General features: G+C 44.2%; 2 protein-coding genes across 2 annotated transcripts; one reads left to right on the top strand and one right to left on the bottom strand.

Annotated features, from left to right (window-relative positions):
* The first annotated feature begins 7 nt into the window (after window positions 1-7).
* USP39 (ubiquitin specific peptidase 39) lies at window positions 8-8,998 on the top strand. The gene is made up of 13 exons (XM_083184653.1): window positions 8-164; window positions 818-893; window positions 986-1,080; window positions 1,175-1,311; window positions 1,690-1,842; window positions 2,297-2,522; window positions 2,617-2,694; window positions 4,294-4,361; window positions 4,799-4,987; window positions 5,868-6,010; window positions 6,303-6,438; window positions 6,910-6,996; window positions 8,634-8,998. Exons 1-13 carry the CDS (start codon window positions 107-109, stop codon window positions 8,679-8,681), a joined length of 1,494 nt encoding a protein of 497 aa, XP_083040779.1. The 5' UTR covers window positions 8-106; the 3' UTR covers window positions 8,682-8,998.
* A 1,424-nt stretch (window positions 8,999-10,422) lies between these two features.
* On the bottom strand, window positions 10,423-25,093 carry SFTPB (surfactant protein B). Its single transcript, XM_083180243.1, has 11 exons — window positions 25,045-25,093; window positions 23,631-23,785; window positions 20,321-20,392; window positions 19,366-19,491; window positions 15,783-15,932; window positions 14,716-14,802; window positions 13,380-13,563; window positions 12,224-12,375; window positions 10,982-11,062; window positions 10,657-10,764; window positions 10,423-10,548 (listed from the first exon to the last, which is right to left on the bottom strand). The coding sequence occupies exons 1-11, from the start codon at window positions 25,091-25,093 to the stop codon at window positions 10,513-10,515; spliced, it is 1,200 nt and encodes a 399-aa protein (XP_083036369.1). The 3' UTR covers window positions 10,423-10,512.
* Between the last annotated feature and the right edge of the window lie 1,494 nt (window positions 25,094-26,587).

A 26,587-nucleotide genomic window follows, 5' to 3' on the forward strand; every position in this document is an offset into this window, starting at 1 on the left:
CCTCGTTGTGGTCGCAGTTTTATCCAATCGGGGGAGAGGGGCGGGGCCCGGGGCAGTACGGAGGCTTGGAACGCAGCAGCGGACACGGCGGCGGTGTGTGGGAAACATGAGTGCGGAGAAGCGGCTTAAACGGGAAGCGGAGGATAACCCGGATGATGAGCAGGGTAGGAGTCGCTACACTGGGGCTTGTACTTTTCCTGCACGCCCGGGGACGTAGACGTGTTATAAATTTTCTCAATGCCCGAGGCGGCAGGCTATATTTACTTTGTATCACCGCTTAGTATTCGTGCAGCCAGCACTGCCGCAGTGTTCTACCTGCAACTTCCTTCCTTTAAGCACTGCGTACATCAAAGTTGTCAGCTGCACGTTGCCACTTTCTGTGCTCACGTCTTATCTGGCCTTGCAATGTTATGCGCAGGCAGGTTGTTTGTTTGCTGCAGCCCCTACTGAGGGTTCCTGGTGCACTTCACTATAAAGACCAGAGGAAGCCAATGGCCCTCCAGTTGTTCAGGCAGTGCTTATCCCAGCATGGTATACTATTCAATAATGTAGTTTTACAGCAGCCAAATAGGGGCAAGTGTAAGAAACCTTCTTGTGGGGACATTCTGTAAAATGTGGGCAGCACCTCCACTTTTCCACCTCAGATTTGCCCCCCCCCCCCCCTTCAAAAGTATAAATAACAGCCAGAAAACCTATTTTTCTCAAGTCACAACCAAACTACACTTATATCTTCTTATTGTATCTTAAATGTTACAAGTTCTCTTATTGCACAGTGATTAAACTACATGGTATGACCTTGAGGCATTTGTTCTCGCAGTTGCAGTGAAGCAGTGGCGCAATGAGCCTGAAGACAGACGTAGCCGCCACTGCCCCTATTTGGACACAATCAATAGGTAAGTGTGAAGGTGAGGCAGGTGTCTGCTATTGTGGTCTACAGCTAGAAGTGCTGACACTTGTTCTCTGTGTCTACCCCGCTCAATAACAGGAGTCTCCTGGATTTTGACTTTGAGAAGCTCTGCTCTATCTCACTATCGCACATCAATGTGTATGCCTGTCTGGTCTGCGGGAAGTACTTCCAGGGTAAGTACTGGCAATGGCGCATTATGTGTGGATATACATTCTAGAGAGAGTAACAGAGCTTTGATTTGATGTTATTCTTTATTCTAACTGGCAGGTCGCGGGTTGAAATCTCATGCCTACATCCACAGCGTCCAGTTTAGTCACCACGTTTTCCTGAATCTTCACACGCTAAGGTTTTATTGCCTTCCAGATAACTACAAGATCATAGACTCCTCATTGGAGGATATAACGGTATGTGTTGACCAGGATTGTGTACAGGATAAACATTTTGAGTTTGATTACTACATGGAGTTTCTTACTGGGTAAACAGACCTATGTCACACATAAGGGCAAATAGTCTATTGTATAAATGCTCATTGGAAACCAGAAAGAAAATACAATGTACAATATTATCAATGAATTTACAGAATCTGAAGACAAAAATGACATTATACCTTGACAAAGTTCCTCTTTTGTTTTACTTGTATTTGGCCTCTCCTGTCGGCGCTGCCTGCCCATTGCGGGGCCCTCTCCTGTCGGCGCTGCCTGCCCAATTGCCGTGCCTCTACAGTGGATGTATTTTTATTGAATTTTTGTTTTAACAAATGTCTACTTGTCTGATACTTACAGTATGTACTGAAGCCAACATTCACCCAAGCTCTAATCAGAACTTTGGATAAACAGGCCAAGCTCTCCCGAGCTTATGATGGGACCACATACCTTCCAGGAATTGTGGGGCTTAATAATATCAAAGCAAATGATTACGCCAATGCTGTGTTACAGGTGGGGAAACATTCCATCAGATGCTCTGTTTCGTCTTGTTTGTGTGGTGTTTATTTATTAACAGTTTCTTATATAGCGCACACATATTCCGCAGCGCTGTACAGAGAATATTTGAACATTCACATCAGTCCCTGCCCCAGTGGAGCTTACAATCTATATTCCCTACCACATGTACACGCACACACAGACATTCTAGGGTTAATTTTGTTGTGAGCCAATTAACCTATCAGTATATGTTTGGATTGTGGGAGGAAACCGGAGTACCCAGAGTAAACCCACACAAGTATGGGGAGAACATACAAACTCTGCACCATTAGGGCCATGGTGAGAATCGGACCCATGATCCCAGTGCTGTGAGGCAGTAATGCTGACCATTACACTGTCCGTGCTACAGAATTGTCATGCTTTTTCACAGGGAATCAGACTACTAGATGTATTCTTATTCTGGTTCCAGGCATTATCCAATGTTCCACCTCTGAGGAACTACTTTTTAGAGGAAGAAAATTACCGTACCATCCAGCGCCCGCCAGGTGATATAATGTTCCTATTGGTGCAGAGATTTGGAGAGCTGATGCGCAAATTGTGGAACCCCAGAAACTTCAAGGCCCATGTTTCCCCCCATGAGATGCTACAGGCTGTAGTCCTGTGCAGCAAGAAGAACTTCCAGATCACCAAGCAGGGTGAGAGAAGCGCTCCGCGGCACCTCCCTGATCCCAGAGTCTGACAACGTGTCACTTTTACATTGAACACTTTTCACATCTGTCTCCTGTGTAGGTGATGGCGTGGACTTTCTATCCTGGTTCTTAAACGCTTTAAACTCTGCTCTTGGGGGCACAAAGAAGAAGAAAAAAAGTACGTGACCACTCTTCTAATCCTTCTATAGATCTAGAACATGGAGATTATTGTTAGAAAGAGTAAAGAACTGTGCACTAAGGATAGTTTCATACCAGCAGGCCTTTACAGCAAAACTGTGGCCCACCAGCCCATAGAGCGGAAGGTGCTGTTTTCCTGTGTGCTGGACGATCAATGCTAGTCACTTTGGCCTTTGGCTAATGTAATAGAGAGGAGAGATCTGTCAGACTATAATTTATTTTTTTATTTTGTGGAAATTGTCTGCCCCGTGGTATAATAATTGCAGTTCTACATTTTGCAGAACCCGACAGTGAATGATTTTGTAGGGGGAGGGACCCTAGACTGCACACCCTAAACATAATGGGTGAAACTTACTAAGATGTGAAATACACTTCACAGGTCATGTTGCTAGTGGCAACCATCACATCCTATCTGCTATATTCTAGAGCCTTGATGGCTAACCTTGACACACCAGCTGTTGTTGAACTACACATCCCAGCATGCTGTGCTTCAGTTTTGCTATTTGGCCATGCTAAATCTGATGCAGAGCATGCTGGAATGTGTAGTTCAACAACATCTGGAGTGTCAAGGTTCTAGAGGGTGGTAAATAAATAAGAAGTAGATTCTGATTGGTTGCCCATAGCAACATGACCTGTGAAGTGTATTTCACATCTTAGTAAATTTCACCCACTGGGCCAGATTCTCTAAGCTTCAAAAGTGATAAACAGCCAGCCAATCAGCTCCTACCTGCCATGTCACAGACTGTGTTTGAAAAATGTCAGACAGGAGCTGATTGGCTGGTGCGTTATCACTCTCAATTTTATCACTTTTGAAGCTTAGAGAATCTGGCCCAATGTGCGGTGCTACCTGCTGAGACTTGTAGTGCAGCCAGCAGAAGAAGAGTGCAGGTGCACACTCTAAATACAAATGCTCAACCTATTAATAATATTGCTATATTACATTTAAGAAGTTCTTGGCATAATGATGGACATTATTATGGGCCTGCTCACTGCACTCAGATGACTGCTATCGGGCATGTCCCTAACACCACAATGGACCATAGTAGGCATGGGGGGGTCCTATGCCCTGGACTTGTCCCATAGTAGTGCTAGGGACCTGCCTGACAGAGGGCGCAATGGGCAGGCTTATAATAATGCCCATCATTATGCTAATTTGTGACTGATTTCTATTTGCCTTCTATTTTTTATACCCCCCCCCCCCCCTATATATTTGACTTTATAACAATTATGGATGGTCTGTCCTTTGACTGACAGATGCAGTGAGACAGACCATACAGTGCCACATACAAAAAGGGCAGGGTGTATTTTGAGGTTGTAAACCCTGCAAAATATGCTTAGAGGGAACACTATATGAATCTGCGGGCATTCTATAAATGTGTTGCAGTATATACTGATGGAAATGTGGTGATCTTTGATCAGAGATGTGAGGTGCGGCAGGTCAGGCTCCTTCTCACCTCACTGATATTGAAGCCTGTGGCATTTGAATTGATTGTGTTTGCCTGCCTTTGTTTTTCACTCATCAGTTGGGCAGATTGCTTTATCCAACTGTGCTTTATCCAATTCTTTCTCCTTCTTTCAGCCATTGTAACCGATGTGTTCCAGGGATCAATGAGGATTTTCACAAAGAAGCTGCCTCATCCTGATTTGGTAAGATTTATCCATTCTTTAAGCTAATATTTCTGCACACTTGTAGAGCAGGGATGGGGAACTTTTGGACCTCCTAGCTATTTTTCAACCACACATCTCAGCCTGCCCTGCTACAGTTTTAGCATGGCCAAATAGCAAAATTGTAACGGCATGCTGGGATGTGTAGTTCAACAACAGCTAGAGGTCCAAAAGTTCCCTATGCCTGCTGTAAAGGGAAAACACATTGCCCCTATTACATACAGCACCCTTTCTCCATTTGGATTTGTTATTTTGTTTGTTTGCTCTGTAATTCTTGTGACCTCCTTCCACTTTGTCACCTATGATCACGTGTACAACAGAAGGGACACAGAGGATGTTGTCAGTGTGGTATATTGGGGTCCTGCAGTAGATTGTGGCTAAGTCTCTCCAGTCACGTGACTATTGTGTTCTCTCCCCAGCCAGCAGAGGAGAAGGAGCAGCTGTTGCATAATGAGGAGTACCAGGAGAAAATCCTGGAGTCTCCCTTCATGTACCTGACTCTGGATTTGCCTACTGCCCCCCTCTATAAGGATGAGAAAGAGCAGCTCATCATCCCACAGGTGCCGCTCTTCAGTATCCTTGGCAAGTTCAATGGCAACACTGAGAAGGTACGTGGTCATATGTTGCAGTATATCTGTGCTTCCTTGTTATGTAGCCTGTGTAGGAAGCATTGACCTCGCTGATTAATGATCATTGGCGGTACCTCTGCGTCACTATTAGACAGAAATCTAATTCTGTAGGAAGCCTACTGTGAGGATGCAGCCAATACAGCTGAACTGTAGACTCAGGATTGCGGCTTTTTTACTGTGTATGGGGTGAAAGTGGGCACTGTGATACTGATCCATTCACTTCGCTTATTTTATTATTTATAGGAGTTTACAGTCTGTATGTTTTAATCCCCTCTACACATTATAGTTTACTTTGCTGAGAGCCAATGAACCTACCAATAGATTTTCAGATTATAGGAGAATGCTGGAGAACACGGAGGCCACATAGGCAAGCACAGGGAGAACATACAAACTTCATACTTTTATTTCTTAGAGCACCAAGCATTTTCACAGCAAAACCAGGATGTCTTCTGCCGTGCAAATGTTTGCCAATTTAAAAAAAATTGGGAGAACTCTTACAAAATCTCACTTCCTGATTCCCATACCCTATTATGTCCCGTCCCCAAGACCTCAGGGCTGCGAGGCAGTAATGCTAACCATTACACCATCTGCACTTCTACATTCCATATATACAGTGACCCTTCGCTATTAAAACAGATATTTCTATTCCTTTGTGTTGTGTGATAAAAGCTGCAGAGCGTATCCTAATAACTATGAGGAGAACACTTGCTCTATGTAACTATACCATTGCCTATACTAGACTACTGTCTGTGCTGATACTGAGCCTGCTCCCTCTAGTGGTTGTCCAATGTTATGTTATACATGCACACTGGTATAAGGAGTTTTGAGGGTAACTTAGTAAGTGATATTGTCCCTATAGGAGTACAAGACCTACAAAGAAAATTTCTTGAAGCGCTTCCAGCTGACTAAGCTGCCGCCATACCTGATCTTCTGCATTAAACGTTTCACCAAGAACAACTTTTTTGTGGAGAAAAACCCGACCATTGTGAATTTCCCCATCACGTAAGTGTAATCGCAGCTTTACTACAGAACCTTACAGAGTGCAGTGCAAGAAGAGCAGTACTATTTGTGTGGCTGTATTTATAGAGCAGCATAGTGCACCGGATTTATGTAATATGCAGTTCTCAATGTGCATTTAATGCCCCTTAATAAAGACTAGATACTGATTCAGGTAAGCCTCAGTTATTAGAGATATGACTTAATGCCTTTTTTATGACTCTAAAATGAGTGTCTGAGGATGATAAAGGATTCATGTCCTAGTTGGCTGTCTAATGCCTCTTGTCACCCCTCTCAGGAACGTGGATCTACGCGAGTATCTGGCTGAGGAGTTCCAGGCTGTGCACAAGAGCACCACTTACGATCTCATTGCTAACATAGTTCATGATGGGAAACCCAACGAGGGCTCATACCGCATCCATGTCCTTCACCATGTGAGTACTCCCGTGAGGCTCCACACCATGACTGTTTCCTTGGCCCTTATCTGTAATCTAAATGCAATGACCCTTGGCTCCTCTCACCCTTCCATCACTATTTAAGATCCAGTAACACAAATGTGTATGCTGGGTCTATGAGCTTTGGGGATTTTGATTGGTAGGTTCCCTGGCTGAGACCTGCTCACAGAAATGTCCTGGAGTCATCATGCTACTTATACTAGATGTCCGATACACCCCCTCATAGGATGGTTCATATGTGGACAGGGAGAGTCAATGTTACATTTATAGATAGTGTGTGTGTTTAGGGGATGTTATACATAAGGTACAGTATAGTTGCATTGCGACAGGTTGATAATTACTGTGCCATTTATCCTAGTAATTCTGCTGCCATCCTATTCATACTGGTCATATTCACACAAGCAGATATGTGTTCTGTAATGTTATCGCTGACAATCTGTCTGTGTTCAGGGCACCGGGAAATGGTATGAGATGCAAGACTTGCAGGTAACGGACATCCTGCCCCAGATGATCACGCTGTCAGAAGCCTACATTCAGGTTGGTATTTCTTGTTCATTCCGATCTGTGTTATGGGAACATTAACACTGGCAGGGGCTGCTGCATACTTTGGCTTAGGATTAGAAGTGGTGAGGTTACTCCTCCTGTGCAAGTAATGTAAGGGGGCTGCCAAGTCCTCTTGAGAGAAGAAATCCATACTTCAGCCTGCTGAGAGAGATGTGAGGCCACGGAGGGGTGTGGGTGGTGAGTCTGCGGAGCACGGGATTGGGTAATACATCTCGGAGAAGATGTCTAGGATTTGTGCCTCTTTTATAACAGAACATACAGTGTGTTCCCCTTGAGAAGTGGTGTAAACATTCCAGGTGTATTGTGGCAACTGCTAACTACAAATTGTTATTTGTCTATAGACCATTTTATACTTTCCCAAAAGGGACAGTTATTTAATAAATGTTAACAGTATATAAAGCAGCGCTGACAAATTTACAGATAAGTGGGATTGCCTGTATATTACATACAATTTATTAAACCCACACAAATAATAATTGTTGAAAGCCTCTTTTTGCCTTCCCTTGAAGTTGTGGATGGTGTCCTTTCTGTAGATGGATGACAGCTTCGATCGCACCCTTTGCTGGGGTATTGAGAATTTACTTGGAGGTAATGTTGTACGCCAGGATGGAAATCAGGTTCCATCCTGGCGTCCTGAGTAGCAAACCACCAACGCGTTTCGCCTTGAAAAAGCTGACCTAACTCAGCGAAACGCGTCCGTATTTGCTACCAGAGGGATCTCCTCCATGACCCAGAACCTGATTTCCATCCTGGCGTATAACATTACCTCCAAGTAAATTCTCAATACCCCAGCAAAGGGTGTGATCGGAGCTGTCATCCATCTACAGAAAGGACACATCCACAACTTCAAGGGAAGGCAAAAAAGGCTCCTATAACAGTACCCTCCAGCGGCCCCGTTACCATCTGTGCACAGCCGCACACTAGTGAGGACTTTGGACCACAAGCCAGAAACCCTTAAAAACCATCTGATGGTGAGATAAAACCTAACAAATACAGCAGATTGCTTTAAAAAAATTAAAACTTGGAAGGAACATAAATTCGCCAGATTTTCACTATTATGGTCTAAAAACAGGAGATTGTCTTTTTTTTTTAAATTTAAAAAAATGTCTTTATTCATTCAACAATTATGTGTGTATGTGTGTTTAATAAATTGTATGTAATATACAGGCAATCCCACGTATCTGTGTAAATTTGTCAGCGCTGCTTTATATATTGTTTGCATTGTGTACCTCTTGTGGTTCACTATAGCCACACCCAAGCAGCTGCTATTTTTACAAACCTAGCCTAGAAGCCTCCCATATTAGCGCCTGGTTCACTTCCTCTTGGTAAAAAATAATTTAATTAATGTTACTTGTGGTGGGAGACCTGTAATGGTTTCTCTGTATAAGACGGCCTACCCACTCAGTGCATATAGTGGTGGGAAGCAGGAGCAGTTATACTATTACAGCAATCCTCCTGCCCAGCACCCCAGCAGTTCTGGGGAGACACCCAGCAGCTGGTTCCTCAATTCTGCAAGCTGGATCATGTACGCCTGAGCACCACATGGTGTCCCTCTGACCTCACCTGCTGGGTATCTCACAGGGTAATGATTGTTATTTCACCACCAACAGATATGGAAGAGACGTGAAGACAGTGAGCACAACCAGGAGGGAGCATGATAAGACCACCACACCAACCTTCTCTCTTTTTGGGGGAGAGATGGACACACACTTGAAACAAGACCATGATATTGGGTGTGGAGTGTTAACCCTTACACAGCCAGAACTGTACAGACCACTGGTTTTTAAATGCTCCAGACCAATGAGACGACCATTCGCAGCTTTCCACCCTGATTGTTCCCTGCAGAGCTCACTTTGCATTGCTGATCCTTGGCGCAGTATAACCGTGTGTACATTTTATAGATAAAGTATAAAAGGAGTAACAGTGGATTATATGTTTTTGTTGTCCCTGTGGATTAAACCTGTTTCCTCCTAGATGCGTTTCTGTCCGTGTGATTATTATTCTCTGTATGGACTCGGTTGCTGGTAACCATGCAAAGCTGTTTAGTAAGCAGGTATGGTAATCATTGCAGTTATGTAGCACTGATTAACCCAATGTAATCAGTGACTTCTCTGCGACTCTGTAGACATTTCTGTTGTGTTCCTTTTTTATGATACCCTTTCAGACATATGCAAAAATCCCGGGATTTTTCACATGCACGCGCATAATCCCGGGACTAGCGTATGTCAGAATAGCTCTACCCGGGATCTTAGTAAATGGAATGGACCCAGGATTTAACCGGCTTTAAAATCCTGGGTAGTTTGTCTGTATTAGTCAGGTACTTGGTTAGTCTCTACTTACTCACCAAACATGCTTTGTCAGTGCTGTATAATTTGCACCAATGAAAGACTTATACTGGCATTTCTATATGCTACAGAAGATCCTCTAATGTCCATAGGGTTGTGCTGCTGCTGGAGCGAACACTGAGCAGAGACGGACTGATTCCATACAATGTGGTTAAACATTGCGCAGAGTATGACTGAATGTGCCACTTGTAGCTGTGACAGCCTGCTCTTGTTAGCAATGTGTAAAGGCCATTTTTGTAGATGAAATATCACTTTTATTTAAGTGATTTATATTCTGCTGTGATTTTATTTTATTTTTTTGCTAAATAAAATGAATATTCTCCAATTTTTGTCACACTGGATATTCTTTTTTTGTTTTCTTAAATCTTTTTGACTGTTCTGTGCTGCTTGATAAATTCACACGGTGTGGTATGAAGAGTCGTCATTCAGAGTTTCGACATTCATAGTCTATCCTATCCCTACACCAGGCCCTAAAAATATTTACTGTCGACGTTATGTACACATCAACATTAGCAGCTCCAGATGCGGGGCTGCAGAACAGTTTAAAATTCAAATAGGGCAGAAACACCAACTGCCAGTGAGTCCGTTTGGAATGGCTCCCCTATTTGCTCACCCTTTTGGTATTGAATATACCCCTATGTATAATCCCCCTAAAATTCAGGGGGGGGCGGGGGGGGGGGGGTGTTTTAATGATGATTGGAATTGGCACTGAAACATTTTAGCGTGTTTACTAGAATTTTGTTTCCATGGTAGCGTCTGCAACAATTTCCATAAATGTTCCTCAGGGTGCTTGACTTTTACAAGAACTAGTTCCATGATGTAAGCTGACAGTATCTTTGCTCTCCTTGCCCTGTTCTATGTAATATCTGGAATACCATGTCATGGAATGGGGCCACACACCCCAGTGTCTATTGTGGGAAGATGTGACAAACTACACCCCATATTAATAGCTTAATACATAGTTGTTTGTATCACAATTAATTTGAAACCTTTACACCAAGAAATAAAGACGTTTTATTTATAGTTTATATCATGCTAGCTTTAATTTCAACATCGGACTGGAAATAGAATTTATGCTGACATCGATTTATAGATGTTGTAGGCAGATGAAGGTGTTCATAGAGTAATTTGCAACTCCAGCTGTTTAATGCCATACGTGGGCAAGGCAGTGTCCAATGGCCTGAAACATAGAATAAAAAATTATTACATTGTATGTATGTATTCGTCTGTTAGCATTTAATTTCCCCAAGTATTATTGTGGTTATATGTGAGCTATTTCCACACCCACCTTGCACTCTCTTGCAGTGTCCAGGCTTTGGCACCAATATTTTGGTCCAGCTGTACACCCAGAATTCTCTGGGGTGGTTTTAGATGGAGCTGGACAGGCACCGACTGCCTGTGGGTAGAAATAAGGATTGTTCGGTGTTGTCCCACAATAATTAAAGTTGTAGCTTTTCTTTATTCTAAAGTTTATGTAGATTGGGGCTCTCCAACTATTGTGGTACTACAAGTTCTAGATCGCTTTTGCCTTTTAGTTCCACAACAATTTGAGACCAATGTTTATGACCTGTTCATTTATCCATGTAAACTTAATATCCGCTTCCTTTACATACCTGGCAGGTCATCTTGTTATCCCAGGGCTTGAGGAGAAGCTCAGATAGTGGTCTCCTGTGTTCTTGTAGGAACGCATGACACTGAGAAGACAGAAAAGGACCCAGTATATAAAGGGCACTTCATACTGTAATATTGGGGGTTATTCAGATCTGATCGCAGTACAAATTTGTTCTTAAAATGGGCAAAACTATGTGTACTGCAGGTGGGACAGATGTAATGTGCAGAAAGAGTTAGATTTGGGTGGGGTGTGTTGAAACTTTAAATCTAAATTGCAGTGTAAAAATAATGCAGCGAGTATTTACCCTGCACAGAAACAAAATAACTCACCCAAATCTAACTCGCTCTGCACATGTTACATCTGCCCCACCTGCAGTGCACATGGTTTTGCCCATTTTTAGAACAAATTTGTACTGCGATCAGGTCTGAATAAGGGCCATTGTGTATTCTGAAGCATACTATTGAGGCTATGTTCTTAAGTGCTGTATTGGGGTTTGGCCATGTGGGGGCACTGTGTCACTGGCATATTTGAATAGTGTCTTTCTTGGCCAGACCTGCAGCACAGTTTTGTAGTAACAAATGTCACTCTGAAGGTAGTGGCAGAGCTATGTTCTGCATTATTCTGACATTTCCCTGAATATGCAAGGAATGAACTAGGAGAATATTTTATTTTTACAACTTGTGTGCATACTATGCAGCAGACATCATGGTATTCTGTGCTGAATGCTGTCCATTTGTATTCTTGCTCATTTGTGACAGGGTTTGCTATTAGGGCATGTTTAAAGAGCCTATACCAGTGATGAAGAACCTTGGGAATCCAGCTGCTGTTAAACTAAACATCCCAGCATGCCCTGCAAAAGTTTAAGCATGGACAAATAGCAAAACTGTTGCATGGAATGCTGGGATGTGTAGTTAAACATCAGCTAATCCCGAGAATTTTCAGGGTTTGAAAGTCTGGGCACTGGAGCATAGCCTGGAAAATTCTCGGGATTACCACTGAAGGGGTTTAAATATTTTGTATATAATGATCTTCCGGCTCTGTGTATAAGGTGTGTACATAAATGCATTTCATGTTTATACTTGGGTCCCATCCACAAGATATCACATTTTTGGTATGCAAATATTGCTAACAATGGAAAAATCCTGATAAATCTGGTCCCAAGTATTTTGGATATGGGAGACTCAATCTGTGTCATTGTCCGTATAAGTATATGTAGCCAGGACAAATGTCACTCATTGCCCACCTCTTGCCAGTCCAACGAGTCAGTGCACACTCCGGACAGAACAGCACTTATTTCTTCCTGCGTCATGTTTACTCCTCTTGTAGGCTTCACAATGGAAGTGATGGTCAGGCACATATCACAGGTCCCATCATACTCCGGGTCTGGGATCATGCCTGTACAAACGTGAGATGTATCATTTATGTACAGTAGAAGGAACACCAAAACCAAACATCTTCATAGCCAATGTACGTGCCTCAGCATGAGAGGGGTGCCGGACGGCATTCCGACAGTCATTCCTCCGACGTCGGATTCCCGACTGCTCCCTCGTGGGGGTCCATGACCCCCATAGAGGGAGAATAAAATAGCCCCGCAAGGGGCTTCATTGCGCTTCCCCCGCTGTGCAGTTGGGATTCCAACGTCGGAGAAATGACTGTGGGTCATTTATACCACACCTGCATGAGAGATGGAGGTGGCAATTGCAGCCTCTCTGGCTGGTTGTATAGTGCTCACTTGTTACCACACTTCACTGGTTAGAAACTACTGTTCCTTCGTGCCAGCAGCTGACACTTCTTATGTATGTCACTGGCTCAGTGTAGTAACCAGTTATAAATTCACTTAATAATGGTCTTTTAATCTTTAACGGACACTTGACATCGGTGCTCTATATGTTGTAAATTCTTATTATTATAATAATTTAATAATTAAGTAGAATTGAGCAAATCTGTTGTCTAGGAAGCAGCGAACAGCACCTGATTCTGGTCGATTCGGTAAGTCCCAGAGTGCCGCCCTGCCCAGTTCCCCCCGCCGCCGCCGTATCCCTTTGCAACCATGCGAGGGGTTGTGTTATGAAAACATCTCCTCACAGGTGCCCGCAGCAGGAGTAATCATTTGATGGTAGGCACATCGAGTGATTTCTCCTGGGCTCGCAGATATGTCAGTGGAAACTGACTTACATTTGTGGACTCTGTGAAGACCGGGCGGGTGGCTGTCATCATGTGATGACAGCACACTGTATTACTGCCACATTTGCATGGAAATGCCCAGGGTTTGCATGGGGATGCCCAAGAAAAGCTGGGTGTTCCCATGTACCCCGGTGCTTCCACCACCCCCACATCCCCCATACTGTAATAACTGATAAGATTGCCATACATGTATAAATAGAATAAACAATACTCACCGGCCGCACAGTTGTCCTCTGTAACGCACATGAATAACAGCCCGCACACCAGTTTCGGACCCAGTTTTCCCAGTATGGTATCTATTATAACGATTGTATACTTCTCAACCAAGCACTGGCACACCCCGGAAATTGCCCCTGGCAGGACTCGGCATAGATTTGATGCAGCCTCTGCAATGGCGCTCTGCAAACAGTACATGTCACAGTAAGGGGTACAGTGAGAGCCTCACATCTCAGGGGTCATATTACCTTGCTTTATAACCTGACTGCAGATGTTCTTGGGCCCTGTACACAGTGGAGATAGGCAATTTTTGGGCCCGGACAATGTCGAGAATATTATAGCAGAGTTTAAGTGGACTCCAGGCCCGGACCTTCAACTTCACCGTGCCTGGGGAACAAAGTTTCTCTGAAGGACCAGAACATCTCTCAAGTAACTGTGAGGTAGATTTATGACCCGGCGATCAGGGGAATATGCACTATCCCCGTGCGTTATGGCAGGGGATAGCGCTTCCCCTGATATGACACCCACTGAGCGGGTGTCTAACATGCGGCGGTGTGGGGCAGGAGGCATAGCGAAGTGAGCCGGCCGGGGGGGGAAGGAGACCGCGCATCAGTGTTAACTGTTGCGCTGTCTCCATGAGGGGACATCGCCGGAGGGGGGAGTTAGCGCTCCCCCGTTTTGGCGGACAAGATGTTAATACATCTTGTCGGTCTCCTGCTTCACCTCGCTAATGAGGCGAAGCAGGAAGTGTAAACACGCCGCTATAATAAATCTATCCTTAATACCATTTATGGTTACTCTGATTTTTTTAAGGTGGCAGTCAGATAGGGGTACAGGTGCAAAATGGTATAACGCACATTCTCTATGATTTCTGCATAAGTTAGAATATCACATATGTCCCTTCAGTTCGCCCTGTGATGTGCCCATCGCAGCCAACCATTCTGATGGTTATGGAGAAAGATGGCGTAAATTTAATAAGATGATGTCTACTGTCTGCTCATAGCAACCAATCAGATTCTATCCTAGTATCTTCTAGAACCTTGACGGCTAACCATGACACTGCAGATGTTGTTGAACTACACATCCCAGCATGCTTTGCATCATATTTAACATGACCAAATAGCAAAACTGTAGCAGGGCATGCTGGGATGTGTAGTTCAACAACAGCTGGAGTATCAAGGTTCTGGAAGGTACTAAATTAAAAAGTATAATCCGATTGGTTGCTGTGGGCAACATCCCTTCTTCAATAGAACTCCCATTTTAGTAAATGTACCCCCATGAATGGAAGTTTGTTTGGTGGGAGATTTCTGTATGTCTGTGTAGGAGGAGATTTACCTTTGGGAATGTTGCCTCAAATTTTGCCAGAAAAGATTTACACATCCAGCACATTGGCTTCGGAATGGGCCAGTCTTCCTTCATGTTCTGTCAGACAGTGGTAAATACTCAAGTAGTACCCAAAACACAGTAATACAGCAACATCATGAGATTACAGTATTCATCTACTGCCAATAATACAGCCATAAAATGAGATAATTAATCTACTACCCATAATACAGTAATATTATTATTATTATTATTATTATTATTATTATTATTATTATCTTTTATTTATATGGCGCCACAAGGGTTCTGCAGCACCTGATAATACATAGATGTGCAAAAGAACAAAACAAGAAAATAGTGATTTACAGTCCAAATGAATTACAGTAATACAGCAATATAATGTTATTAATCAACTAGTACCCTTAATATATGATTGCCATCACCTGTGTTGAACCTGTCATACAGGTGATGGCAAACATATAAGTAAGAGGGAAGTCCAGGAACAGAGCATTTGGTATCTTATGGAATGGGTCTATCTAGTACCCAAAATACAGTAATATAATGACATTGGACTGCCTGTGGTCTATATACTTAATGAAAGAAATGTATTTTTGTCACACAGAAATATTCTGTATAATCTTGGACTAAAAGGTTATCTGTGGATCATGTGCAAGTGATAACTTTTATTTGGACGTCACCATACTAGGAATTTTACTTTTGGCAGGTCAGGGGTGTAGTACAGTGTGCACACCAGACACGCTGCTTCCAGGTGGGTATTATTTGGTATAAACATAAAGTGCAAGCTACAGGTAAAAACAATGTATACTTTCTCTACATTTTTTTGATATATATATATATATATATATATATATATATATACACACACACTCACACCCCTCTCTCTCGCTCTCTCTGTCACCTATATGCAGTAGAGTTAGCCATTGTGGGCTGAACCAATGGCGTCTCTAGTTCCTGAGGAAATGATTGGCTGCATTCTGGTTCAGGGCACACAGTAGCTACTTTCTCTGGGAAGGTGACAAGTGAATTTTAATAGGTAAAAGATGTTGAGGTTATGTCACCTGCGTTGCCTTTGCATGGATAGTATGAATACTATCGTGGACGAGAGGCAAGATGCTTTCCAAGATGAGGCTGCCTGGCATCTCTGGGCTCCAGTCAGTGTGTTGCTCAGAAGGGCAGAAGTTCATTTTAGAGCAGATGGAAATGGGGTTCTGCAAGCAAAGCATCACATTATTACAATTAATGCTGTGCATTATAAGTGAAAGCTTTGCCCTACATTGTTTTGTTGTGCAACATAATATTTCTAAGCTCTGAAAAGGAGATGTTGGCAATAGCAACCAGTCCGAATTGAGCTTTCATTATAGCATGGAGTAAGAAAACGAAAGCAAATCTCTCTTTGACTAGTGTGCACAGCGTCCTTTGGGAATTATGTATGAAGCCGTAAAAACATAATTGCCTACCTGACCCTCTCCATGAGGGAGAAAATGCTCTGTTCCTGGACTTCCCTGGTAATGTAGGATTGTCATCACCTGTGGTGAAACACTTTTCTCATCAATTACCTAGCTCATCACAGGTGATGGCAATCATACATTACCAGGGATCTCCAGGAACAGAGCATTTTCTCCCTCATGGAGAGGGTCAGGTAGGCAAGCAAGTATGAGTAAAAAGAGTGGAAAAGTGAACCCGTGGAGACCTTCCTCATAGCAACCAGTTATGATGTAGCATTTTCATACCCTCCAACATGACCCATTCCATAAGATACCAAATGCTCTGTTCCTGGACTTCCCTCTTACTTATATGTTTGCCATCACCTGTATGACAGGTTCAACACAGGTGATGGCAATCATAAATTAAGAGGGAAGTCCAGGAACAGAGCATTTTGTATCTAATGGAATGGGTCATGTTGGAGGGTATGCATTTCTAAGTGCATTCTATAAAATTATAGGTAGAAGCTGATTGGCTGACATGGGGAACTTTTACACTGGTCCTCTTTCCAAAGTTATAGAGAATTCTGGTCAAAGACCGATGCTCCTACTTCCACATCTACCACCTGCCACCACTTTCTGGGCAACAGGTGCTAGTTCTGCATTATTATCTTGTTGTGGTTGTGTAAAAAGGAAGGGGGGGGGGGGGGGGGGTTAACTTATAGCTTCATGGCCAAAAGTAAAAAGGTGCCTAATAGGGTGTGATGTCAAGCTGCTCCTGCTAGGGGTGTCAAACCCCTAAAGAAATACAGATATACAAAAACAAAGGTGGAGCGCTAAAAACCTGGATCAATTGGTTAATTGTCAATAACAATATATGGTATTTATTAGTAATATGTATAATTAATTGTTATGGTATAAAAAGTATATACAACAATCAATAATGGATTTTCATATAAGAATAATGAAAAGAAATGTGGGTAGAATACTTAGTGGTATGGAGTCCCGTGTGCAGTCCTTGTTTGGAAGTTCTTGGAGGTGTTATAATCCCTTGGGTAACTCCATATTACAGCTGGATAAATTAAGTGTCCATAAACCTTGCTGGATTTTTCGTGACGCTGGAGGATATGGGTAAGCCCCAATATGTGAGCCCCAGTTGGACTAGGGGTATCATCAACGATGGTGCGTATTTGTTATCCGCAGTGTGCAGGTGGTGGAATCCCAAAAATAAAGATGGATCTCAGCTGTTGGCCCAAGGGTGACAAGTTGCCAAATCAATCTCCAGAAACGTGGTGTCCAATAACAACCAAGACGGCCCAATGTGATAAAATCAGTAGGTGCTCCCTGAACTTCCAAACAAGGACTGCTCACGGGACTCCATACCACTAAGTATTCTACCCACATTTCTTTTCATCACTCTTATATGAAAATCCATGGTACTTGTTTCCTAGCACGGCGCCCGTCGTAGGTGATGGCGCCCGTCGTAGGTGATCGCATACCTTAAGTTAAGGTATGCGATGGACGCGGCCGACGCGATTTCAGGGCTATTTTTAGCCTTTTCCCCGACAATTAAAAAATCGCGTCCATCGCATGCCTTAAGTTAAGGCATGCAATGCGACCGATGCGATGGACGCGATTTTACATAGGGAACAATGTTAAATGGGCCAATGGACCCGATTTTTTCATTGCATACCCACCCTTATGGGTATTTTACATGACAAATGCCCCCCCCCCCCTCATTGTTAACGCCACCCCACGATGAACGGCAACCCGAAGCGTGGCAAGCACAGCGGTACGCGTCCTCCGACCTTTTCATACCCCCACTATCCACGTCGGCGTGGAGTTGATTTTATATAATGTGGCGAACGTAGCTAGCCACCGAGCCCGAAGCGTGGCGAGCCCTGTGAGGGGACGTGTAATACCTGTGAAGTAATGCACGTCCCCTCGCTGCGCTCGCCACACTATATAAAATCAACTCCACGCCGACGTGGATAGTGGGGGTATGAAAAGGTCGGAGGACGCGTACCGCCGCCCCTTGTGGGCTCGCCACGCTTCGAGTTGGCGTTGATCGTGGGGTGACGTTAGCAATGGGGGGGCATTTGACCCATCAGTGTTGGGAAACAATAAAAATTGGGGTCTGGGTGCCATTTAACATTGGGGCCAATGTAAAATCGGGTCTCAGGGAACATTTTACATTGATTACAATGGAAAAATTGCGTCCATCGCATCGCATGCGATTTAGTTGCATGCGATGCGATCGACACGATTTCGGGGGGTCCCGATGGATAAAATTTTTAGCGCTGGCGCCGTGCTAGGAAACAAGTACCAAATCCATTATTGATTGTTGTATATAGTTTTTATACCATAACAATTAATTATACATTTTACTAATAAATACTATATATTGTTTTTGACAAATAACCAATTGATCCAGTTTTTTAGCGCTCCACCTTTGTTTTTGTGGTTGTTTTGGTTAGTTGCAAATTGGTCTAATCCAGTAAAACCTGGAATGATCTAGCTACAGGCTGTTTCAGCCCTGCCGGATCCAAAGTCTAAAGGCCCCCATACACTAGTCCGATTTGACCTGAATCAGATAGTTCGGGCCGAGAAATCGGCCCAAATCGGATATATGTTTGACATCCGATGCGCGGTCCCGTGCACATCGGATGGGATCCGGAGGTCGGACCTGCATGCAGGTCCAATGTCTGACTCGGATCCCTATCCTGTCGGAGGGGAATGGGGTTGAATGCGATACATCGCATGTGAAATGACTGTGTGCAATGTTTCGCATGCGATCCTGCCACCAAAGAAGGTCCGGTCAACTCAAGGGGGGTCGAAGGGCCATTCATTGCTGGGATACATACAAGTAGTGTATGGCAAGATTTAGGGGTATATTTATTAAAGCTTCTAAAAATTAAAAGAGTCAGCGGCCGGCTAGGGGGTTAAACGGCGAGGATCGCTGAAAACCATCGTCCCTCGCCAGAGGACAGCAACGATTCCCCAAACTGCGAGGTTCGCGGCTAATGCAGGGAGCCCGCTGCATTTACCCATGAGCCACGCTGTTTTAGCAGCCGCACACCCGTTTCCACATCACTGTAAAAACCCATCGACAAGGAAACGGTGGGTGCAGGAAGGTCAGTTGAATACTGACCTTGCGAGCTGTGACAGCGAGTAGTCAGCACTGCTCACAAAAAGCATTGAATACATGGATGCTACTTACAATCTGGCTTTCCATGATGCTGATGAGAATGCCCTCATACTCCTCCACCAGCTGGAAGCACTGATCAATGAGAGCGGACACAGGAATGTGGGTGCACTGATTGTGCAGGAACTTCTTGATGGATGTCTGCAGACATGATATACATGTTTAATACATATTTCAAGTCTCTAATACTGCACAATACTGTATACTGCCATAGCACAATGTTGCATGCTGGGCCTGCTAAAATACAATATTGCTCTTATGTCAGACACCACAGAGCTGGCAGTAATATCCTTAATTAAATGTATAGCTGCCTACACTCCTGCATTCTGCAGGAGACTCCCTAAAATAGAAGCAGTCTCCCTCTCTCCCTGATTAGTCTAGTAATCTCCCTCATTTCACATAACCCACATTACTGTATGTAGCTGTTACATTTTTGGGGAAAAAAGGAATGAGAGATACTGTAGATACATTTACATTGAATCATCAGCACCATTTCCCAGCATTGGTGATAAAACACAATGATCCCTATGGCTACATGCATTCTTGTGGCCATTTATATGGAACCACGTGTAAAACACAATAGATGAACAATCCCTGACACAGATCAGTGGCTTTTCTTTAGCAAGTATAGTAGCTCTTACTAACGGCTTTGGGGCTCATCTACATTTGGATATAAGTAATTTTAAAATATTCCTCTCAGATGTCGCAGTGCACACCCACGCTTCTAGGTGCCACGTTCACAATCTCTTTTCACAATCTCTCCATATATGGAACTAGACACGCGCTTTGGGAGGAGCATGACACGCCCCCTCAATGAGGTGCTGTGGACAATTCTGCTACCAACTATAATCTCCCTGAAACTAGTTTTCAAAAGTAGGCAAGTATGATTAAATGCGGGGGAGCAGGAACAGGGTCACTAAAAGTAGTATGTTCTTAGTTCACAGTGTGACAGCTGCTTTGTCCCTGTTACCTGGATAGATGATGACTTCACCATGTTAAGCATCACTGCGACAATCTGCTTGCACTGGTCACACAGGGTCTCCTGTCCGGGGAAAGAGACCGAGAGACAGGGTGAGTGAGGGACATAATTGGGACAAATTATGTTTATTTTTTTTATTACCAGAGTGCACTCATATTCCACAGAGAATGTTAGACGTTCAGTCCCTTTCCCAGTGCAGCTTACAATCTATATTCCCTGCCACAGGCACACACCAGGGTTCATTTTCATTTACAGCCAATGGTACACGGCGCCCACGATATTTGGTAGCACACCATATAATCGCATCGCATCGCATGCCATACACCCGATGCACTGCGATTTAAAATTGCATAAGCCCTCTATACGATGTTTAATTGCATAAGCACCCTAATCGGGGCTTACAATGTTAAATGCACCCCCACGCCACCCCCAGTGTGAACGTGAACCCGAAGCGTGGCGAGCGCAGCGGTACGCGTCCTCCGACCTTTTCATACCCCCGCTATCGACGTCGGTGTGGAGTTGATTTTATATAGTGTGGCGAGTGCAGCGAGCCCCGCGAGGGGACGCGTATTACTTTACATGTATTACGCTTCCCCACGCGGGGCACGCTGCGCTCGCCACACTATATAAAATAAACTCCACGCCAACGTGGATAGTGGGGGTATGAAAAGGTCGGAGGACGCGTACCCTCGCCACGCTTCGGGTTCATGTTCACACTGGGGGTGGCGTGGGAGTGCATTTAACATTGTAAACCCCCATTAGGGTGCTTATACAATTTAAAATCGCATTGCATCGCATTGTATGGCATTGTATGCCATATACAATGGTATACAGTTTTAAATTGTATACCATCGGGTGCCAATCGCATCGCATGCCTTATGGTCTGCGATGCGATGGGCGCCGTGATAGTACACAAGTACCCAGCCAATTAATCTAGTCATAGATTTTTGGAGTATGGGAGAAAACTGGAGAGTACCCAGAGAAAACAGATGGGGAGAATATACAAACTCCACACAGAGTGGTGGCAGGAATGATATAAATCAGTGCTTACATTATAGCCCAACACTTTTCCCTTGTTCGGCACTGGAGCCCTGTTTTTCATCTGTGCACAGGTCCTGATTTTGTTCATACAGTGGCAGATCAAGTATAGAAATGTAATGTATGGTGACTGGGAGGTAACGGGTGGCTAAATGACCCAGGGAGAAATGTACGGTGAAATGTAATAGGGTCCAAGTTTGCCAACTGTGCTGGATACCGGCTCTGTAAAGTATTACCACTTCATCCGAGTTCTTCTGGCATCCCGCACCTCGGACCCTACTACATTTCGCCGGTTATGTCCTATGGGAATGGCGCTGTCATTTTGCTGTCATGTCAGTGACAGTGTTTGCATACAGAGATGCACAGCTGCTCACATAGGAGGCCACTCGGAGGCTAAGAAACTGCAGCTGCCATAGAACGAATGGCGGATCCAAAGAAGCACCAGATGGTAATCTGTAGACGCTGTGAGTGAGTATCACAGCCCTTGCATATTGGGGTGCACTGATGTAAACCAGGTAAGGGCTTTGTAGTGGGATTAGCATAAAGTGGCAAATGCGGTATCGGAAAAAGATGCGAGGATGGCAGCGTTGTGTACGGATCAAGATTGTGAAACTCATACAAGAGGTATAAGTGCCTAAATAAGCAGCTTGCACTGTGGTGTAAACCAGTGGTTCTCAACCTCGGTCCTCAAGGACCCCCAACAGTGCACATTTTCCAGGTCACCCGGTAGGTGCACAGGTGCACTCATTCACTGGCACATTTTAAAAGGTGGAGCTAATTGCCAGCAGCAGAGCTCCGGAGGTGGGGGGTGTTGCCAGTGGGGGGAAGTACCGGAGCTCTGGTGCGGTCTGTCTGTGTCTCTGGAGTTGTGATTTTAACTGGTGGGGCTGCAGCAGGAGCCACCACTGACTACTACTGTAGTACAGGTTGAGTATACCTTATCCAAATATCCATTATCCAAATTATTCCGATAGCCATACATTCCAGAAAGTGGGGGAAAAAATTCTTGATAAAAGCACTACTGGGGACATCTGTAACAGCACTACTGGGGGCATGATATGTAACTGGCACTACTGGGGACATCTGTAACAGCACTACTGGGGGCATGATATGTAACTGGCACTACTGGGGGCATCTGTAACAGCACTACTGGGGGCATGATATGTAACTGGCACTACTGGGGACATCTGTAACAGCACTACTGGGGGCATGATATGTAACTGGCACTACTGGGGGCATGATATGTAACTGGCACTACTGGGGGCATGATATGTAACTGGCACTGTAACTGTGCCTGAGACAGTACCAAAACTTTGATTCATGTTTTGAAACCTTGTTTTATGCACAAACAAAATATATTTGTGTGTATTTCATGTGTTTGATGTGTTTGTACAACATAAATGCCAGATACCTCAGGATACATCATTGAAATATAAAAGTATTCTGAAATACGGAATAATCCCTTATCCAAAATTTTCCTGGTCCCAAGCATTTTGGATGAGGGATACTCCACCTGTATATGCAAAGTTACCTTATGCCGTGTTCTCACTGCGAGTGAGAAATACACGGCTTTTACCCGGCATTAAAATGCCGGGGACTGGTGAGCTGGACTCCTGTTCTCACTGCAAGGCAAATTCCCGGGTGAAGAAGTTCTACCCGGGAATTTGCCTTTAAACACGGGTTTTTCGGCAGTGTGAACGGGTCAACCCGTGTCTGCATATCCGGATCTCAGACGCGGGTAAAAAGAAGGGTTTTACCTGTGTATGAAATCCGGATATGCGACCCGTTCACACTGCCAAAAAACCCCTGTTAAAAGGAAAATTCCCGGGTCTACATGCTAGACCCAGAAATTTGGCAGCAGTGAGAACGGGGTATAAATTATAATTCAGAGAAGATTCAGTCACATGGTTGACACTAATCATGTTGACATTTATAATGCAGGGTTGCCTAACTGACCCTCTCCATGCGGGAGAAAATGCTCTGTTCCTGGGCTTCCCCGGTAATGTATGATTACCATCACCTGTGGGGAGCTAGGTAATTGATAAGAAAGGTGTTTCACCACAGGTGCTGGCAATCACATTACCAGGGAAGACCAGGAACAGAGCATCGTCTCCCTCATGGAGAGGGTCAGGTAGGCAGCCATGTCATAATGTCCACACTAGAATGTCAGCGTGGGTCAACGTGTCAGATACTATATCAGCATTCTCAGACTGTCGACGTGTTCACACTGTCACAGTGTGAATCGCCAACATTCAGATCTTACCTCTCCTTTATTCCACACATTCTGCTTGCAGTGATCCACTGCTCCACACTGAGCGGCCGTCATCATGTCCTGACACCAGAACTCTGGACCCTGGGCACATGGGTCCTTCACCAGAACCTTCCCAGACGCAGCTATTCCAGGATTTAAGAGAAGAACTATAATAATGGCATCAGTTCAGTAATGTACTGTAATATACTATGCTGTATTCATCCACAAACTCTTATTCTGGATATATTAGTGTGAGTAATGCCATGTCAGATAAAATGACACTGACAGCCTGAAAGCCAGTAGATGTTGTGGCCGTTCTCTGAGATATCTCACAGCGTATGGTACCATACACGATATCTCTGTACCTCCCATGGGAAAGAGACATTTCCGCGTGCCTCCCCTGTGACGGATGATCTGATCAGCCAACCTTGTAGAAGATTGCAGCGTGCCAGAACATCCAATGGTAGCTGATCAGTTGCAGCAATACAGTGTGCGATTACTGGCCCAGTCCACCAATAATCTTTAGATCAGGCCAACAATTGCATAATGTATGACCGGCATTAGTTGCTTACCCCATGGGGGAGATGGCAAGATTACTTTTTTTTTTGCAAAAAACACAAAGATGTCCAATACAGCACATTGGTGAGGTGATAGCCCTACTCTATTCTTTGTACAGATGGCACCATTGGCTAATCAGCGATAAAGCAGATACCTGTTTTATACTACACAAGTGACATTCCAGTGAGGCTGGGGGAGATAAAACCCACAGCACTAGCGTTCCATCAGTAAGGAGTCAGACTCATTTGCACCAATGGAATGTTACTTGAGTAAATTAAGGTGATAGGGCCTATTGCCCTACACAGGGATTCATTTATCACTACACTGCACTGACTGCTGGTGACACAGACAATAGTAATATATTTGATTCGATAGGAAGTCAAATAATTAAATAACATAACTAAAAGCTATACATCATCTCGTCCATAGAGCATGTGCAGTATGAAATCTGAATTGTGCTCAATTCTGAGTAACCCAGAGATACTGATCACAATCTCTGATTCTGAACCATTATTACCCTGGTTAGTACAAATCTCCGCACGTGTATGTGCTCCCCATGGGAGATCTGGGTAGCAGGAAATCGCCTACCCTAAATAGCTTAGTAAATTGCTTAGCACACATCTCTAGGTGTGTATGCCCCTTTTGTGTCATGTTTAATTCTGTTACTTATAATAGTGATGGACATAGTCTTCTAGATAACTGTAATGTACTGTAATTATTGTAGAGAATGTAGGCATATGCACTAATAGTAACTGATAGTGTACAGCATTCTGCAGCCTGAGGACACCACCTGTCTTCATCATTACACTGCTCATGTCTCTCCTCACATCTCCAGCATAGCATCCTAGGATAAGGGGGAATCACTCACCTGCAATCACGCACAGGAGACATAACAGGCTCAGGCGTGTTCTTTCCATGTTTAGTTGTAACAGGATTCATCCCCTAACTGCTATCTCTATATACCTGGGCAGGAGGGGTGGCAGATGCAGGCGGCACTCCCAGATTTAAGGTACCACTCCCACTGTGCTCACTGGCCGGGACTGTCGGTATTATACAGCTCCCAATGTTATGTCACCACACAACACTCACCCTGCAAGTCTCTGCTACCCCTGCACACTGACCCGCTCACTGTATGCCTCACTGGTGTCCTGTATGTCTGCAGTAAGCAGTGGCAGAACAGTGTCTGTGCACAAGTTATTTAGGGCCAGATGTACTAAACCTTGAAAAAATAATAAAATAGAGAGTGATAAGCCACCAACTATTCAGCTCCTACCTGTCATTTTTGAAACACAGCCTCTGACATGACAGTTAGGAGCTGATTAGCTGGTGGCTATTACTGCTGCCTGTCCTTGTGTTTCCCTCCCATACCCATATAGATTGTAAGCTTGCAGCAGGGCCCTCCTACCTCCAAGTCTGTCTGTTGTTACCCAGTTTGTTTATCACTGTCTATGGAATCTGCTGTGATATATAAGAAACTGTAACTAAATAAATAAATATCTTGGTGGGATTGTATACTACACAGTATCCAAGACTTTTTTTTATGTCTGTGTGAATTGCTGTACTACCTACATCCTATGTGTTACGTGCGTGGTGTTGATGCTTGTAAAGCGCCTTGAGACCTGTTGGAGAAAGTGCGCTATATAAATAAATTGTACTTATTTACTAAAAGGTTTCTGCATCAAACACTGTGCCTATGTGGGAATATAGAGTCTGATTGAGCACGCATCGCAAAAGCAAAATCTTTCTCTAATGGGCAAAACTATGGGCCTGATTCAGACCTTATTGCTACTCTGTGAAAGCGCAGAGCCCTGCGGTCAGATAGACACCGTCCCGGCAGAGTGAGAACCCGCCCTGTACAAGGCTTGCGAAAATCACACTGATTGGCGGCTAGCGGCAAATCCATACACAACTCACTCAACATCTAATGACTTTCACTGTCTGCGCCCGGAAAGGGGGCGGGACGTATGCAAATGAGGGCGCGGCTTATGCTAATTAGCCACAACCTCATTTTCATACGAGAATAGACGCTGTGCGCATGCGCACAGCATCTATTCTATTAGATTGGGGGGTCTCCCAACTGCCACCCCCCGCAGCGGGACAATGCCTGCCGCGGGTGGGACAGCGGGACAGGGCCCGAAAATCGGGACTGTCCCGCTGTAATCGTGACAGTTGGGAGGTATGGAAAGGGTAGTGGATAGGTGGAATAGCCTCCCATCAGAGGTGGTAGAGGCAAATACAGTAGAGCAATTTAAACATGCTTGGGATAAGCATATTGATATCCTTACAAAAAAATTAAGGATCAAATATGGTTTGAGGTAATAGGTTTAAAAAAGGGGCAGACTAGATGGGCCAAGTGGTTCTTATCTGTCATCAAATTATATGTTTCTATGTTTTTAGCATACAGGCATACA

This window comes from Crinia signifera, chromosome 4 (genome assembly GCF_055691185.1).
Source record: "Crinia signifera chromosome 4, ASM5569118v1, whole genome shotgun sequence".
NCBI classification, from domain to species: domain Eukaryota; kingdom Metazoa; phylum Chordata; class Amphibia; order Anura; family Myobatrachidae; genus Crinia; species Crinia signifera.

Excerpts from the sequence above, each read along its gene's own strand:
- SFTPB (XM_083180243.1), bottom strand. The coding sequence starts at position 25,093 with ATGGAAAGAACACGCCTGAGCCTGTTATGTCTCCTGTGCGTGATTGCA. Across the intron at positions 15,933-19,365 it reads GCATCATGGAAAGCCAGATT|AACCCCATTTCCATCTGCTC; the intron begins GTAAGTAGCATC and ends CTTTGCTTGCAG. Across the intron at positions 14,803-15,782 it reads TCCATGCAAAGGCAACGCAG|AACATGAAGGAAGACTGGCC; the intron begins GTGACATAACCT and ends ACTGTCTGACAG.
- USP39 (XM_083184653.1), top strand. The coding sequence starts at position 107 with ATGAGTGCGGAGAAGCGGCTTAAACGGGAAGCGGAGGATAACCCGGAT. Across the intron at positions 894-985 it reads TATTTGGACACAATCAATAG|GAGTCTCCTGGATTTTGACT; the intron begins GTAAGTGTGAAG and ends GCTCAATAACAG. Across the intron at positions 4,362-4,798 it reads AGCTGCCTCATCCTGATTTG|CCAGCAGAGGAGAAGGAGCA; the intron begins GTAAGATTTATC and ends TTCTCTCCCCAG.